This window comes from Lissotriton helveticus, chromosome 7, assembly GCF_964261635.1.
Source record: "Lissotriton helveticus chromosome 7, aLisHel1.1, whole genome shotgun sequence".
Taxonomy (NCBI): domain Eukaryota; kingdom Metazoa; phylum Chordata; class Amphibia; order Caudata; family Salamandridae; genus Lissotriton; species Lissotriton helveticus.
In genome coordinates, this window is record NC_136068.1 from 537,794,270 (window position 1) to 537,812,697 (window position 18,428).

The 18,428-nt window shown below is 45.5% G+C and overlaps 1 protein-coding gene across 1 annotated transcript in view; it reads right to left on the reverse strand.

The window, feature by feature from the left end:
* Positions 1-18,428, reverse strand: part of LOC144768725 (transmembrane protease serine 9-like) — a 1,077,753-nt gene that overhangs the window by 988,237 nt on the left and 71,088 nt on the right. The window contains exon 2 of the mRNA XM_078652600.1: positions 2,358-2,387. Coding sequence (XP_078508726.1) covers positions 2,358-2,387 — 30 coding nt within the window. The remainder of the gene's footprint in view (positions 1-2,357; positions 2,388-18,428) is intronic.

Genomic DNA, 18,428 nt, shown 5'->3' on the forward strand with positions numbered 1-18,428 from the left:
ATTGGTTTTGTTGTTTGTTAGCTACCGCTGAAAGGGAGAAATTGCATGTTTTCATATTTTATTCCAAATATCGGTGAATGTGTGTCAATGTACACCTTAGAATGTGACACATAACAATGTCAATGCCAGTAAATATGTTATCAACGTACGCCATAGCATAAGCATGCATAACAATGTCGATACCAGTAAATAGAATGCCAATGTACACCATGACAAATTTATACACATTAATGAGAAAGTTGGTAAGTGCGATATCAGCGACCACCATGTTATATGTGCACGTAATATCAAAACTGTATCATTGCTGTCAAATTCACCCGAGATTTCCCGCCTCATCAATCCTGAGCCGGAGATATGTGGTCAACCAGGCCATAAGACTCAAACCCAAGCATACCAATTGACAGATCACAGGTGAGGTCCCACTTTGCCTGAAGACAGATATGCGATCAAGAAAAACCCAGATCGATCCCTCAGATAGGCAGGCAGCTACACCACAAAGGGTCTGAGGAGATTGCAGTAATAGAAAATTGACTTGTAACAAAAGCTAATCCTGCTAAATTGATCCTTTAAACTCTGATGCTGAGCAAGCCACTTTCTCATATATTTTCGAGACTTTAATAGTTCAAAGGAACAACCTCATTAAAAAGATTTATTCACACTGTAAAAAGAAAGGGACGAGAGGAAAAACAGCCTTCCCTAGTCCCCCCTCAAAAACGTCTAACTACACATACCAAGAAGAGAAGTCCTTTGAATTTGGTAAGTATTTTACAATCTGTGTCTGGGGAAATCCCACAATGTTTTTAATTCCTGGGTCCTTCCTGACCATATCAGTGATATGAATGTGCAAAAGAACCGTGGGGTTTATCTATGAAAGGGGGAATTCACTGGGGCATGGTGAGTTAACCTATATAATGCACGGATTAATAGCTCACATGTATATAAACTAATGTGGATATTATTTTATCATAGGAAGTTCCCAGTGTGTTAGGACAGTTAAGTATGCACTAAAATCCTCACTAAGAAAATAGATTTTTGGCAGGTAAAACAACGGGATCTGTACTCTGAGGAATGCCATAGACCCCTAGGGGGCTAGAGAAATTGGCAAGACACATGTTGATATAAAGCAGAAAGGGTGACACGGACTTTAATTCTTTAAGTATACAAGCGACATACATTTTTTAACCGTATCAGGAAGGACCCAGGAATAAAGTAATATAGAGGGTAATCTACTTGATAGTTTTAATTAAATCACTGCCTCTGCAAAAATGGATCGCTAGACTGTTTTTTCAAAAAGTAATGTTTTGCGCTCCACCCTGTATGTTTGCCTGCAGCAGGGTGTAGAAGCGGCCCTATAGTGAAGCATGCTACTAACTTGTGGGTGAGGGCAGTATTAAAATATTGTGGGTTTTCCCCAGACACAGATTGTAAAAAAAATTCAAAGGCCTTCTCTTCTTGGTGTGTATCATTGAATGGATTACCTTAGTGTACATGCTGCTAAACTACCCTGAAGTAAAAGGCCTAACTCCAACGCTATCGGGGACACAAAAGAAAATGTATTTATTTAAAAAGTTCCATAGAGAATAATAACAGACGCAAAAATATAATGCTATGCCTCCACCCAATGGAGTAGGGGTAAAAAAGTTAAAATAGTGAACTTTCAAACACCTGCTAAGTCAAGACTTCAACGTGTTTTGAGAAGCTTCTGAAAGGGGAAAATCCCTCAGGTGTATTATAACAGTAAATTTAAAGGTAGCCGCCCAGCAACACTTTGACCACCATAAAACGTGTAATTGATGGAGAGAGATAAGGTCTAAGAACATGTGTAAAGGAAGTGAAGGTGAATCATTCCAAGATTCCAGGATCCTGGGTAATGGTCAGAACTCAGCAGCGTCTGAGGCACTAGGTGCAGCACATGTACACATCATACATGTTATGATGCAAAGAAATAAGGAGTCAGGTTGTCTAAAGTTGAGATGAATCCTGGGCATCCAACATTTATTTGGTTTGAGAAGTGTGAACAGGTTACAGGTAAAAATACCCCCAATCCTGAATAAGGGGATTTTACTAGCATTCTAACTCTATGGGATCTCATATCAGAGGATATTGAAAATGTTGGATTTTTAATTGATAAAGATGGGAAAGAGTTTACACCAGAATAATTCCATTGTAAATGGTCTTTGGAATGAGTTTACATAAAGCGTACAGTTTGAGAGAAAAGCAAACCAATACTTTCAATAATGGTGTGGCATGCTAGAGGATGATCAATCATTTGATGGTCAGATGGATGAAGGGGGATCAAATTTCTTGGATTACTGCATTGACGTGATGGAGCAATAGGAGTAGAATGGGTTGCTTACCTGAGGTTGTGCCTTGAGGGGATCCATAGTCTGTTGGGAGAACAGAACATTAAGATTAAAACATTTGGTTAGTCTTGCAGACAATGTTCATTAAAATAGAATACATTTAATGAAGGACTCTCTAAAATATACACTGCTCTTGGTCCTGTCCTGATATCTCCTGTTATATATTTCTGTACAAAGCCCAAGGAGGGCAGAGGCCTCTGTACAACCTCTCCTCTCTGTCTGGTTACTTGTGCATTTTGGTCCAACCATGTAAAAAAGCAGATATGCTTAGTCAGTAAACACAAAGGCAACTATCTCTACATTGCTTGCTTTTGTTCTCTAATGCCAGCTCTCCAACAAGTTACATATATGTACATGCACACACACACGTGCAGAGAGAAGTAGACTTATGGGGTGTTTGTAAATTATTAAGTATGACCCACTTCATCTACAAAGAATGATCTTACATCTTCATTCACAAATATCGTTTTGAGAGTAGGTGTGACTTAATTAATAAATTAGATGAATCCGACTCACAGAAGGATGCTTTTAATCAAACCCATGGATGGCAAGTTCTGATAATCCCACTTGGTCCCAAATGGTCTATTAATTCTTCCTAGGAAAAAGCTTATCAATCATCATATCTATGACAAACCCATCTGCCTCCTGATACAGGTGATGTGCATGGAGAGTCTCATGGCATTCACAGAGGTTGTGAGCATTACCTTTGTGTCCATCATTGCACATCACACTAGATTAAGGGACCCAGGGGCATATTATCAAGAATGGAACTAAAATCATCGCCGCCTGCCGCTAAAGCGGCGATAATGGGCTTGATAATATGCCCTTGAGAATTCCCATAGAAGCCCATGTTCACGCCAGAACATGGGCTTCTATGGGAATTCACGATGGCATATTATCAAGCCCATTATTGCCGTTTTAGCTGCAGTTTTCTGCCGCTGAAGCGGCGATAATTGTAATGCCGTTTCTTGATAATATGCCCCCCAATCATTACTGAATGAAAGGTGTGCAGCTATAGCAAGCTCAAGAGCTTGTTCCTCAGGTTTATCAAACCAGTGATGTAGCCAACAGGGTCATGGACTGGCCAAACAGGGGCCTGGACTGGAAAGGCACCCCACTAATAATGGGAGCCTTCTAAATGAAACTCGCAGCAGGCAGGGCTCACAGGTCAAGTTCAAGTGAAAGTGTTCAAAACAAAATCGTATTAACAGGTCTCTCACCTCAGTGTTCAGCAATAAACAGTTGTACATTGGGAAACAAACTTCGAACCTATTCCTTAATTTTCAAATCATAAGTGAAACTGCTCCTGCATGATCATTTACAAAAATGAGTGTGATAAAGAAGATAATCTTAATGAAGTATGAGTTACTGTAATATATGCATCACTAAAATGCATGCCTTGTCAACTTTCAATTTTTTGAAGTGGGTCTCCTTCTCTCTTTAGGAAAAAACGTTGGGGGGGGCGTGGCTTGGACGACAAAGAAGATGGTCGTCTAGGTCCGTAGCTCCGCAAAACCTGAGGGAACAAAAGCGATTAAACCAACCAAAACTCGAGGTATAAACCTGGAAAAAGGAACCAACGAACTATGAAGATGAGGGCTGCAAGATAGTAGAAGCCAGAGACTCCAAACAGGCTTCAACAACTAAGCCCGGCTCCAAGGAGACTACAAGGCGAGAGGAAGGCAAGATGGCGACTGGTCAGAGATAGAACCAGCCAAGCGGAGGGGCCACTATCAACGAAGCGGCAAGCCAGGAGTCGCGCTTGCAACCTGTGCTCAAGTTCGCAGAGAGCGCGGAAGAAAGGGGAGAGGAGAGAAGAAGTTAAAGAGCGTGGCGACGGGGGAAGAATGGGGGGCGGAAAAGAGGAAGACAACGATCGAAAAGGGAACGTAACCAGACGCACCTAACGAGTACGTCCCAGCATTGTGTGGCGGCAGCCCGGTGAGCCCGGTGAGACCGGAAGTACCGGGGGCGGTAACGAGTGCAGGGACGGAAGCGGAGGAGCGGAAGCGGAAGCCCCAAGCACAGAAAGAGGAAGCGGAAACGGGCTGCGAGGTCAGGCGGAAGAATGAAGACGCCCCCTCCCCCGAGACAACACTGCAGCGCGCGAGCGCCTATACGAGAGGGCTGAGGAGGCAGCGAGACCCCGGAGGAAGCGCTGAAGCGCACAGAAGGCACAGAAGGCAAGCGCTGCACGAGGGCGGAGAAGGGAGGAGGAGCCCAAGAGCCCAAGAGCCCCAAGAGACTGCTGAAAAAACGCGCAAACTGCAACAAACTGCACAAACTGCAACCCTCCACACGAGGGGGGGGAGGAGCCTGCGCGAACCCCGAGGCAGCGGATGAGTGCGCTAACTGCGGTAAACACACGGAGACCACGCGAGCCCCCCCGCAGCCAGCGCCAGAGCTGGAGCCGGAGCTCATAAGGAACAGCGCCGGAGACCTAGATAAAGGCATAAACACACGAGGCAACGCCTACCAACCTACGGAGGCTCTCCCAACGCCCAAATGCTGCAGGTCACATCAGCACATCACGCAACAAGGGGATGAATAGGCAATAGGTAAGGCCTACACAAGGAAGCACGATCAGACGCTCCCAACCAACTCAGGCTAAGGGCGGCAACACTAAAAGCCCCAATCAAGAAACAGCAAGAGGCGCCAGGAGAGTCAGAGCAAAGGCAAAAAGCCGAAAACAACAACCAATAGAGGGCAAGGCGCAAGGCAAGACAAGAGCTGGAGGGGCAAGCACAAAAGCAAGTCCAGGCACATCAAAACAACGAAACCTATAATTAAAGGAAGGCAAGGCATCGTGTGCACCGTGTGCGGCGCAACAATTCACAACAACGCGCCAAAAAGGAGAGCTGGTGGGAGAATTGGCAACTAACCCGGCACACCAGGCGAACGAGACAAAGCAAACGCTGGAGGGAGCCAGGGCAAAAACAAAGACCCGGTGTATCAAAATACCAAGTCGCTTCCGCTACAACTGCGCAGTGCAAGCCGCAGAACTGACAAAAACGAGGCTGCTAGCTACCGCCAGGAAGGCAGGTGAATCACGCAGCCCGAGAAAACCACAGCCGCAGAAGATGGCAGACATGAAAAACGCAAATGACCTGAAGAAACTAAGGAAAGACAATCTGGAGTCCCCGGCTAAACTAAAGACAGAGACAGCGACACTAGAAATTGTACTGAAAAGAATCAATGAAGTCAAGGATGTTGCAAGAGAGACTAAAAAGACAATAGACAATATGCAGCTGGAACTAACAGCAATCCGTGCTGACCAGCACAGTACAAACAAAAGACTAGAAACGGCAGAAAGCAGAATAAGTGAAGTTGAAGAGGTAACAAGCAAAAATATCAAGATCACGGAAGAGCACACAAGGATAACCAAATCACTACAAAAGCAGCTAGCGGAGCAAGACGAGCCAGAAGAAGCAATATCAGAATCCTGGGAGTCCCAGAAGGTCTGGAGGATAAAGACAAGTCCTGCGCAGCAATGCTAGAAGACATGATCCCTAAACTCACTAGCCTAAACTTTGAGAGGCAGTTTGAGGTCAACAAGGCATACAGGGTGCCGGCAGGGAAACCAGCCACCGGGAAACCGCCAAGAGCGATAATATGCACCCCACTAAGAGCGGATCACACCAACGCGATCTTCGCCTTCGCCAGGAAGAATCAGAACCTCACATGGGCAAGCAGCAAGATTGTACTCACACGGGACTACTCGAAAACTACAGTAGAGGCAAGGAAAGGCTTCCTAGCCATAAGAGAAGCTCTGCGAAAAAGGAACCTAAACTACTCCTTCACTGGCCCGACTCGCTTTAAAATCACGGACAACTTTAGATCAATTGTTTTCGAGGACCCAGAGGAATTGAGAAGATACATAAGAGGACCGCCGACGGAGGAGATGGAGGCGAGAGACCAAAGCCAGGGCCAGAGCGCCCCGAAAAGAAGTGCGTCACCAAGCAATGAGGGTAAAACAGACTGAGGAAACCTCACAGCTCCTGCAGGAGAACTATGCAGAGCAAGCCCGGAGAGAGGCACACAACCATAGAACGTGGCCTAACCATCCCTGGCTAATGAAGTTAAACATCACCAACTACCTCAGTATGTTAACAACCAACGCCTACCTCAATATGTTACACTGACTTTTAAGGGACAAAGAGACTTAAAGGCTGGAAGCTAAAGGCCAAAGAACAGACGAGCAGACGAACGCTGATCTAGGAGGCACGGAAGGAAATAAGAAACCAGCAAGCTACCTCAGGGAAGATGCGGAGCAAAGGAACTTTGTTGTCGCACACCCACTATGCAAGTAAGGGGGGGTGGGGGGATGGCAGGGAGGAGGGCATGGAGGGGGAGGGGGGTGCGAGGATAACACACATGGGCTGATACTACTCTTTTCTCTTTTTCTATCTTATCACATCTATCACCTATCCCTAGAGAGCGCACAGAGAAAGACTAAACACGATACCATGGTAGGCACACGATCAGAAGCTAACCAGACGAATGGCCAATCCAGACAAAATGAAAGATGACACACAACTCAGACCACAACCTCACGACCGACATCAAGATAGTGTCTATGAACGTGAAGGGGCTCAACCACCCAGTTAAGAGAAGGAAGGTCCTGGACCACCTGGCCAAGCTTAAGAGCGACATCTATGTCCTGCAGGAGACAAGACTAGAGGAGGGAGACATAGACCGACTGAAGGCCAGATGGATAGGTCAAGTAATAGGGTCACCTGCAAAGAACAAGAAAAACGGGGTGATAACAATACTAAGCAAAAAGTCGAAACTTACACTAACTAAGTCAAAAGGGGACACAGAGGGGAGATTACTAGTCACCAGCCTGCTCAGAGGAGAGGAATCCATACATGTGGCAAACATCTATGGCCCCAACACAGAGGATAAGACATTCTGGGAGCAGACTAGCAAGGAACTGGAGACACTGCCATTAGGAGAGCTGCTAATAGTGGCCGGAGACATGAACCAGGTCCTAGACCCAGCCATAGACAGGCACCCACAGAGACGCAGCCAGGGCACACAGAAGGGCAACACACTGCGGAACCTATGTACAAAACTAAGGCTCGGAGACCCATGGAGACTGCAAAACCCAGACCAGAGAGAGTACACCTTTTACTCAACCCCACACAACTCCTACAGTAGAATTGACTACATCCTCATATCAGACACGCACACGCATCTCATAGACCATACGGAAATAGGCCCAAGGGCCATCTCAGACCACTCACACATCTGCCTAACACTGACAGGGAAACACAACGAACGGCCAACGAGGAGATGGAGATTTGATGATGGCCTACTGGGAAACACAAACAGCAGCACTGAAATAGAACTAGCCATAAAGGATTACCTCTCAAACAATGACAAAACAGACATAGATAGGGAGACCCTATGGGACGCGCTCAAAGCCACGGTGAGAGGAACGATAATGAGCATCAAAGGTAGACAGAACAGGGAAAGAGGCAGGAAGATAACAGACCTGGAGAAAGAAATCAAGACACTAGAATCAGGACACATAGCTAACTTAGAGGACAGGAACACCCTCACGACCCTAACAAAGAAAAAATACGAACTGAACAAGATCCTGAGTGAGAGGGCAGGGACCTGGGTCAACAAATACAAAGCAATAAACCTATGCTCAGCCAATAGGGCAGGGAAGGCTCTGGCGTCATACCTCAAAGGTAAGCAGAGACAACACACTATAGCAGCGGTAAAAGACAGGGCAAACAAATCACATACGACGAATAAAGGGATACTTGACACCTTCAAAGACTTCTATGCGCAGCTATACAAGGAGGACGGAACACTAAGTGCAGATGGAGGGAGGGACCTGCTAGATCGCATCACGACACCAGTGCTGACGGTAACGCAAAGAGAGAGGCTAGACACTGAAATAACAAGCGAGGAGATAGAAGCGGCAGCCAAAAGCTTAAAGGATAACAAGGCCCAGGCCCAGACGGCTTCACAGCCAAGTTCTACAAACACTTTATCGCCACACTAGGGCCAACAATGACATCGGTATTCACAAGCTGTGTACTCAAGGGGCGGATGACTCAGTCGATGGCAGAGGCCAACATCATAGTAATCCCTAAAGAAGGCAAGGACACACAACACCCCAAAAATTACAGGCCAATCTCACTCATAAATGTAGATTGTAAGATATACGCGAAGATACTAGCAACCAGACTCAACGCATACCTACCGTCCCTCATACATTGCGCGCAAGTGGGGTATCTGAAGAACAGGATGTCACACGATAACACAAGGCTACTCTGCCACATAATCAACCACGCAGCAAAAGGCGGCAACGCGGCGGTCATGATCCCCCTAGACGCCGAAAAGGCTTTCGACAGGGTATCATGGCGGTACCTAGACGAATGCATGAAAAAATTCGGCTTAGGCCACAACTTTCGGAAGATGGTAATGGCCCTATATAATGAAGCCAAAGCGCGCGTAGTAGTGAACGGAGGCACGTCAGAACGCTTAAACCTCGAACGGGGAACAAGGCAGGGATGCCCGCTCTCACCAGCCCTCTTCCTACTGGCCATAGAGCCCCTTCTGAGCATGATACAAGCGAACCCAGACATAAAAGGGATACCTATAGAGGGAGAGACCTTCAAATTAGCAGCATATGCTGACGACGTCCTCATCGTAACAGAGGACCCAGAAAGATCCATCGCGGCCCTAATGGATACTATAGATCAATACGCCCAGGCATCAGGATACAAATTGAACATGGAAAAATCGGAGTGCAAACCACTAAATATCCACACCAACAAGACGATGCTGGGGTCCTCTGGACTGACCTGGCAACGGAAAGCCATCAAATACTTAGGCCTGCTCTTCGAGAGGGACCTGCACACCACATTGCACCGGGACGAACAAGCCATACTAAACAAAATAAAGGAGAAACTAGAGGGGTGGTCTCCAAAATTTACTACATGGTGGGGGAGGATAGAAACTATCAAAATGATGGTCACCCCAATGGTCAACTACCTGCTCAGCATGCTACCACTAACTAATACAACAGACTTCCTCAAAAAACTAGACAAGCTAATCAACACATTCCTCTGGAGAGGGAAGAAACCCAGAATCAGCCTTCAAAAGCTCAGACTGCCCAAGACACTAGGAGGCCTTAACCTAACTAACTTTCAGCTCTTCCAAACAGCGTGCATAGCAAAACAGGGCCTGGATTGGCTAACGCCAAAGAAGGACTACACCCCGGCCTGGCTCTCTCTGGAAAAGAGGATTCTAGGAGGGATGGAACCTATGGCCCTACTCACAGCAACAAAACACCCCGCAATAGAACAAAACCCAGTACTAAGGAACACAAGGCGAGCCCTGCTAAGAATAGATAAGCTACTAGACACCAGCATCAGGCAGACGCAACTAGAATCCCTCTGGCACAACCCTAAAATAAAATACAGGAACAACACACTAGACATGCCCACTTGGTACAGACACTGCATAACCACAGTAAGCCAGCTGCAGCATAAGGGGACCCAAGCTACCTTCGACACACTCAAGGAACAACACAAGTTGGAAAGCGCAGAGCTTTATAACTTCCTGAAGATAAGAGTAGCAATTACCAAGGCAAACTTAACTGATCACACACCCTCAATACTGCAATATGCCACGAGCCTAAACATAACAGGACACCAAGTAGCACACATGTACAAAGCCCTGAGCCCCACTACCTCTAAACTCAATAACAGAACGACCGCTCATTGGGGAGCAGTGGCAGGGAGGGAACTAACTGACAAGGAGAACGCCGACCTCTGGGCATCCACATCAAGAAGGAAGGTGACAACAACACTAGATCAGACAAAATTCTGGCTGCTGCACCAGGCCTACTGGACCCCAGCCAGACTAGCGGCCATGGGCATTAGGGAGAACGACTCCTGCTGGAACTGCAACAATCAGAAAGGGGACCTAGCACACCTCCTTTTCCACTGCACCAAGGTCAGGAAATTTTGGGAATCGGTCAACACACTGGCAAACGATGTCACAGGGGCCGCCCTAGCACTTGACTTCCACCATCTAGCACTGGGATACACTGACCCCTCCATAAGATCCGAAACGGACAGAGACCTGATTGACCTCCTGCTCACAGCCGCGGTCAAGACGGTCTTAACAAACTGGAAAGACACAGCGAAAGCCACCTTCAAAGCCTGGTTTAACTGGGTCATTTTCCTGAGGGGGGCCGACAACATGACATCCAACAATCTACTGAGCGCAGGGAAGAAAAGCGAAATGTGGCTCTCGTTGGACAACTACCTGTCCTCACACAAGCCACCCTGAACGCCAGACAGACAACAGGGAAACAAGCCCCAAACAAGATAAGACACCACTGAATAGACTACTATGATCGCCTACTCTGCCAACTAGCCGGGCCTCTCTACTCTATACTCTCTACCCTCTCTACTCTTCTTCTCTATACCTCTCTCTCCACGCCACCGGGGGAACAAAAGACAATTGGACAATTCAGCAAGGAGGAAGGGGGTTTGCCAAGAGGAACTGAAGAAGCAGTGAGAACAAAGTGGACAAATGGCGGCAAATCACTACCTAACGGTCCCCCCCCCGGGGCCCCTCTTCCCTCTTCCTTGTCTCAGTTATCTCCCATGTATATCCTGTATATCCTCTGTACCATGTAAATATAATTTTCAATAAAATACTACTGAAATAAAAAAAAGGAAAAAACGTTGGGGCAAATTTACCATGGGAATGGGTTTTTACTTTCTAGTGAAACGTGCTGGAAAGCTGCTGTTTTCTTGGTACAAACTGAGCTTTGCACTATTTTGCATCAAGGGAGAATTGCATGGGTGGTACTTGAGCATTACAGTGCAAGCACCAATGTATTTTGATATAAACCCGGATCTACTAAGATAGCAACACCGGGCTGTTTATCAAAAAATAACACCTCCTTGAAGCAGACGCAAATTATTTTACTTCACCTAACATTTCATGCATGCATGGGTGCTGCACTCAACAAGAAACGTATATCCAATGAATGGTATGTTGCACAAATTGTCTGGGCATTGGGTTTTGTACTGGAATGGCATACTTACATTACAAACCTGTTGCTAGACTGAAATATACTATGTTAGGGCGCAGGCACATTATGTGTATCATTTGATTAGACCCACGCCATACATGCCACAATTGGCTACTGAGGATTGACTGGCACATCCTGTTTCACTGAGTGGTCTTATACATGGCCCTGTCGGTGCCATAGAGACACCGATCACAAAGGTAACTAGCAGGGTGGATGCTTGGAGACGCATGGCGGATCTCCTGGGGTCCCAATTATTATACTCTCCGCTGCTCCCATTAACATATCACCCAAATATGGTTTTACTGCAGGAAGCGGGATTTCGGGCTATGTGCAAGAGGCTTCATATTCTTACTTGGGGAGACCTGTTCCAGGGTGGTTTGTTCCGTTCCCTGGAGCAATTATTTTGGGAAGCGCAACCCACGCCTTTAGATGCCTTTCTATATGTACGATTGAGGCAAGGGATGAAGGTGGTTATTCTAGAGATCTTTGGTCCATTACATTACCTACTTAGCTCCCTGGATGGGAAGCATGTGGTATCAGGATTATATAGGAGCATCCGCATGCATCGACAGGGTATAGAGGGTTCTGCCAGCATGCATTGGAGTGAGGACTTGGGAGTAGAGGTGACAGATGATCAGTGGAGCTACTGTTGCAAGATAACAGAACATATATCGGCTAGTTGTAGGTTTAAAGTAATACATTACAAATTCCTGCAGCAAGTATATTACACGCCTGCCAAGAAGTTCAGGTTTCAGTTGTCGGATCATGATAGATGCGACAGGTGTGGGAGACCTGGTGCGGGCTTCCTAAATTTAGCATGGGAGTGTCCGAGGGTGTGGGAATATTGGACGCAGGTACATGCAGCCCTTGAAAACATGCTAGGTACCACACTGGCGAAAGACCCATTGGTTATGGTATTGGGATATACTGCACAGATACCCAAACAGTATAGAAAGTTCCTTGATATTACTCTTCTTTTAGCCAAATGCAGGGTTGCATGTAGTTGGAGTAGGGGACGAGCCCCAAAGTTTAAGGAATGGATGCGTGATGTCATATATTGCCAGGAACAAACATATGTATAGGCGGAAACACAGCTGATAGCCTCTAGACCAAGGGATATATGGGGGCCACTTCATGCATACCTCGTTCATGAGGTGGGAGGGGGTTCCGATTCCTCTGCGGAGAATGGTTCATGAATAATGGAAGATGACTCCCGATCGCCGGATCACTGGAAGTTTGGTATATACGCATGCCCTACTGTTGACTAACAATGAACTTGTATAGGAGACTATAATATATGGGATGGATATGTTCCTGATATCCCCCTGTTCATGTAATAACATTTTTACCACTGACGCACTATGCTTGCAGGTATACTGTTGCCGCCTAGAAGCACCATAGGTCGGACAGGACATTGTGATGCATTCACGGAGACTGTTGCACAATTTTATCGTCATTTCTTACATGTGATTTTACGGATGTCAAGGTGTATGGGTATATGCTTTGTATGTTTCTGAAAAACATCATGAATAAAGTTACAAAAAAAAAAAACCTTATGCTAGACATCACACATGCCTTTGCACCATTATCCAACGGAGTGTGCATGGTGCTTGGCAGCCTGTCCATGTCCCACCACAAGGGGAGAGAGAACAGGAGGCTATTTTTAGTAAATAAAGCTCTGCCCTGCTTACTATCCCGAGCCTAACACAGTGTTGAAACCTTTGTTTGTGCCCTGTGTAGAACTACAATTTTATAAATCTGCCCCATTTAATACAACACTTTTTTTAAAGCTTTGATTCCTAAAATACTCATCAAATCTGGTTCACTTTTACATAACTAGACCTCTCCATTTTAGTCCTCAACCCCTTCATCACATGCATATGCATATGCATATGCTAAAGCCTGCATGAATGTGTTAGTGTGTTTCATAAAATAAATTCAAAAGCTATTTGCACAGCTTGATGGTGAATATAATGCAAGCTGGACATGATGTTATTTTCTCACAGAAGTCGCAATCGCAAACACTATTCCCACAGAAGGAAGAATACCCTTGTGACCGTAATTGTTAAAATGTACCAGTAAAGAGTTCCAACAGGTCCCCTGAATGCTTGACTATTTTCCATTGTGAGACACTGGGGAGGAAATGTACAAGGGAAGGAGCAGAGTGAAGCATAAACTTTCCTGGATTAACGCCTCAATTGCCACTTCAGAAACGCTCGGCTTCACCATATTTACAAGAATATGGTGCAGCCCTGGTTACCCCCTGCTATGGCGCTACACTTAGCAGCCTAGTGCCAACACAGGAACCCATGCCCCATAGTGCAAGGGTGACTGTGGTCAGGGGAAGATTCTTTATGTGCAGGAAGGTCCCTCTTCCTGCACATAAACAATCTTTAACCCGTTTCATGCGCCCGCGATTTTGCGGAAGTGCGGCACTTCCGCAAAACGGGCTGGGCCACGTCGGCCCTTGGCCGATGGCAGCACTGGGCAGGTAGTGTCCGACGGCAGCATGGAAGGGGTTAAATGCCATAAGAAGAGCGAGGGGTTGAGGTAATAATTAAACCGCACTAACCAACAGAAATATTGGGCAAAGTACATTTCCAATGGTGCAATTAACCTGAAGCACAGCCTCTCTATACTTCAAATGGACAACAATTTCCAATCAAATGATTATAAATGGTTCAGCACTCAAAATGTAAAGTTACATAAAAACAGCATTTAGAATTCTGCATAGGTTTTCATTCCATGCACAACGGCAATGTTCATGGTGCATCAGCACTCAGCATATAATTAATGCATATCAGGACATTTTTTGTTTGTTCAATTGTTCTTTATTCCATTATTCCACTATCAGAAGCAGACGGCACAAGTGCTTTTGCCAGAGAGACAAACGTATCCCAATTCTTGTATGATTTACAAAGCTTGGATCATTCCAATACCAGCAGATACTAAGGAACTGGTGATGTACATTCATAAGTCAGAGCCCTGGCATACTGTTCATAAGAAGAAAATAAATAAAGAACGTTTGAACAAAGAAACATTCCTCATATGCATTAATCTTTAAATGCTGTTTTGTAACTTCTATGTGTGCTGCTCAAAGAGGCACACATAGAAGTTGCAAAACTGCTTTTTTTAAAAATGATTGTGTAAGTGCAGGAAGAGGGACCTTCCTGCATATAAACAATCATTGGCCTTTTGCTATTTTCATGTGTGTTGCACAACGCAGCACACATGAAAACAGCAAAAAAGAGGAGAAATGAAACATTTCTCCTCGTTGTGCCAGGGTAAGACCAGGTTTTCCCTGGCCTTAATTCTGGCACTGCCTCCTATGTATGTCTTCTTTGTAGATAGGGTGCAGTGTCAGAATCAATGGGTGTTGTGGTGGAAGGCTCACAGCAACACCCATTGCCCTCCCCTTTCAAAGCACAACCCGAAAGGGGGCCTTATTTACAAGGCATAGTTAAGCCATGGCTTAACGCTGGCTTGTAAACAAGGCAAAGCCCCTATCACCACAGGAACGTCCTAAAAAGTGACTTTCCTGTGGTGATAGGGGCTTGTAAATATACCCCCGGGTGTTGCTGACAATTTTTCTAAGCTTTCGAAGAGTATACCTATTAGTAATGAAATGTTTAGGTCATACTTTTGTTTAAGTTTTCAACTGAAGTCATGTTTCTCTATTGAAATGTTGTTAAACATCGCACGCAAAGACCAGGTTTCTACTCTCAGGTAATATTTAGGAAGGTCAACGCTATCCATGTATCACGTGAACATGCAAGGCTGGGACACTAACATGAGGTGTAGGCTCACACTGACATCAGAACGCTGACACAGAGTCACAAACAATGAGACAGTGCCCCATACAAGGGGGCACCACCACTGTCACTAGCCCACTGCCATAGAAGCAACAGCATTGACTTAGGGACATTGATATAGGCAGAGAAACCAATGTAGACTGGAGTTAGGACACTGACAAGGGGATACCAACAGTGGGACAAAGGAAAACAGCCACTGTCACTAGAATAATGACACAGGCAAGTCAACACTGTCACTAGGTCACGTTCACAGGTGACAATGAAGCACAGGCACCAATACTGATCTTGAAACAGTGACGGTAGAGCACTGACAAGGGGCACTAGACTGACAAAGGGTTGCTGGCATGTGGCGGCTTCATTGGGATACAGGCACAACAGGACACAAGGATATTGATACTTGGACATAATAGCAGTACAGTAACACAAATAGGGACACTGACTGGCGGCACAAGATATTAGTGTACTGATATATGGATGCTAACGGGATGCTCAAAGACATTGACATGGAGACACTGATACTGTCAGTGCTTAGTTTGAACCAGTGGTTTCCGGTGCTCAGCACCATCACCTAATTGTCAAAACCAGCACTTACCACAGTCTGACACTTGGTGGCCGTGTTTGTCTCATTTAGAGAAAAGCGTAACAAAAGTTGTTGTTGTTAGTAGTTGTGATTCTACTGCAATTTGCAGTGCAGGCAAGGGCAAAGAGTGGTGTAAGCGGAAGTGGCTTCCAGAGAGGGCCCTGGCAATTATATTTTTACTAATTAAGCACTGGATACTGGGATACTACAAGTGAGACACGCACATGCGAACACTGACACAGAGACATCAATGCTGACTGGAGATTTTGGCACGGGTAAAATTAAACTGGAGCACTGACATGGGTCACAAGCATTGACACAGGAACACCAACATTACCATAGGGTCTCTAGCAATCACACAGCAACATGGATACACTGGGAGATTCACAGGTTCACAGAAATAGTAGAACCAACACTGACATGAAGATTTTGACTTAGAAATAGTGAAACTGTAAAGCAGATTGTGATGCCAGGACTATGGCAACTGGCAATGGCACTGGGAGGTTGAAATAGGGAGACTATGGTACTCACACTAAAATACTGACTCTTTGACACAATCACAGGACAATTAAATTGCACGGGACACTAATGCACTGATTGGAGGGACACAATACTGCACTACTGATCTCTGTTTGCTGACATTAGTCACTAACATTGAGCTACTGATACATGGACATCTTCTAGCAACACAGGTTTAATACTGTCACTTAGAAACTAACATGGCCATTGAGTTCTGCAACATTCCAAGCGTTACTCCACAATGACACTGCCTGGGAACACAGACACTGGAACATGACATGAGGAACTGTCACAGACACTGATATAGGGATGCTGCTATTGGCACATGGGCTATGACTCAAAAGAACTAGCATTGGGACTTTGACGCTGGCCCACTGACTCTGGTGCCTTGACAGTGGGCAGATAGGGAAACAGGGGCACCAGCTTTGATAGTGAAACATTAACAGGGAGAAATCAATGACCCAGAGTCAGTGTGCCAGTATCAAAGTCCAAATGTGTTTTTTTGATCCTTCATCATCATTTAAAATGGCATGCCTGCCCAAACAATGGAAGGCACTCCGGAGGCAGCCACCAAATGAAAAAAAGACCAGTTCAGAGTGAAGATCTGTATCAAAAATCTATTACTGCCATATCCTATCAGTGGTTTGGGGTCCAATCACTTTTTGTGTTTATTAGTGCAGGGCCAAAAGGTGTTAGTTAGGAGACCATCACAGCATTACTGAATGCCAGGACGGCCGAATATTAAGGCTGCCTAGTTTTGATTTCAACTTGTGCCTCCTTATTTTAAAACTTTTTTGCCTATTATCTCTTTGCATGTTCCTTCATGTAATATTTTATACCACCTTGCATTAGTGTATTTTTATGTGTTTTATAAGGGGGGGGTTTGTTATATCTAGTGTATTTATCTATACATCTTCCCTGTCGCTTTGGACCTTGCTGCTCAGCCAGTGTGAATGTGCTGTGTGGGATGTTGGAGTGGTGATGATGCGACAGAATGTCTAGGGTGCCTGTGAGATGAGGTGAGTGAGTTGGAGCGTGGGCTGAGCAGACGGGAGACTTCTCCTGGTAGGGCTGAATTAGGGGATGTTGGACAAAGCTATGGATGTACTTACCTGCAACTAAGACAAATAAATAATCTTCTAATACTACACCTCAGCTACCAGACTGATATCCACAATTACTGTTTTCGTTTCGTACTGTTACAGGTTAATTTCATTAGTTCTGCCAGAAGTGTTAATTACTCTGGTATAAAATTTTGCCTGCTGGAGTAATTAAGCGTAATTTGGGGGTAAGCATCCTACTGCAAGAGGACAGGAACAATGATCTTAGAGAGCATGAATTGCTGCTGGTCGGTGCAGTTTATGACCTGTTGCATTTTGGTCTATTGTTGCAGCACAAAATTCCTCCTCTAGTTCACTTTGGACACAAGGGTGCATTGTGTGCAAACAAATAGTGGTAAATGCTATATTACACTGCTCACATAATTAAAAGTAAATATGAGTATGTTTTTGGTCATTACATCTAAATAAAATAGAGGCAATTATACTGCCAATTCTAAATACCTGCACAAATTAAGGACTAGCCCCAGGGCTCTACAGCTAGTAGTGGCTGGCTGCCAGCAGCTTCTGGCTCCTTGTGACTAGTGGAAGAGCAGCCCTGCCAATTGTAATATGCTGCTAGGAAAAGTGTGGCTCAATGGTTAGAGCGGCAGACCCTGATGCAGAGGTCTGGCCCGGGACCAGGGTTCGATTCCCGCCTCGGCGGGTCTTGGGCTCAATTTCCCCGGACCTGATAATTCTCGCCTCGGTGCCTAGTCTAATCATGGGTCCCACTCTGTGACTCTGGGCAATAGCTTGCTTAATCTCCACAACGGCCCCAGCAGCGCTGTGGATGCCTGGCTTCACCTTGGGGGTGCCCAGGAGTGGACATTTCACAGGAAAGCCAGGATGGGTTCCGCAGCGGTATGAATACAGCGCTACGAGGCCTCCGGGTAGAAGTGCGCTATATAAAATACAAACATTTACATTTACATTGCTCCAGGTTGTTTTCTTTGTATTTTGGGACTTCTAATCCTGGTTATT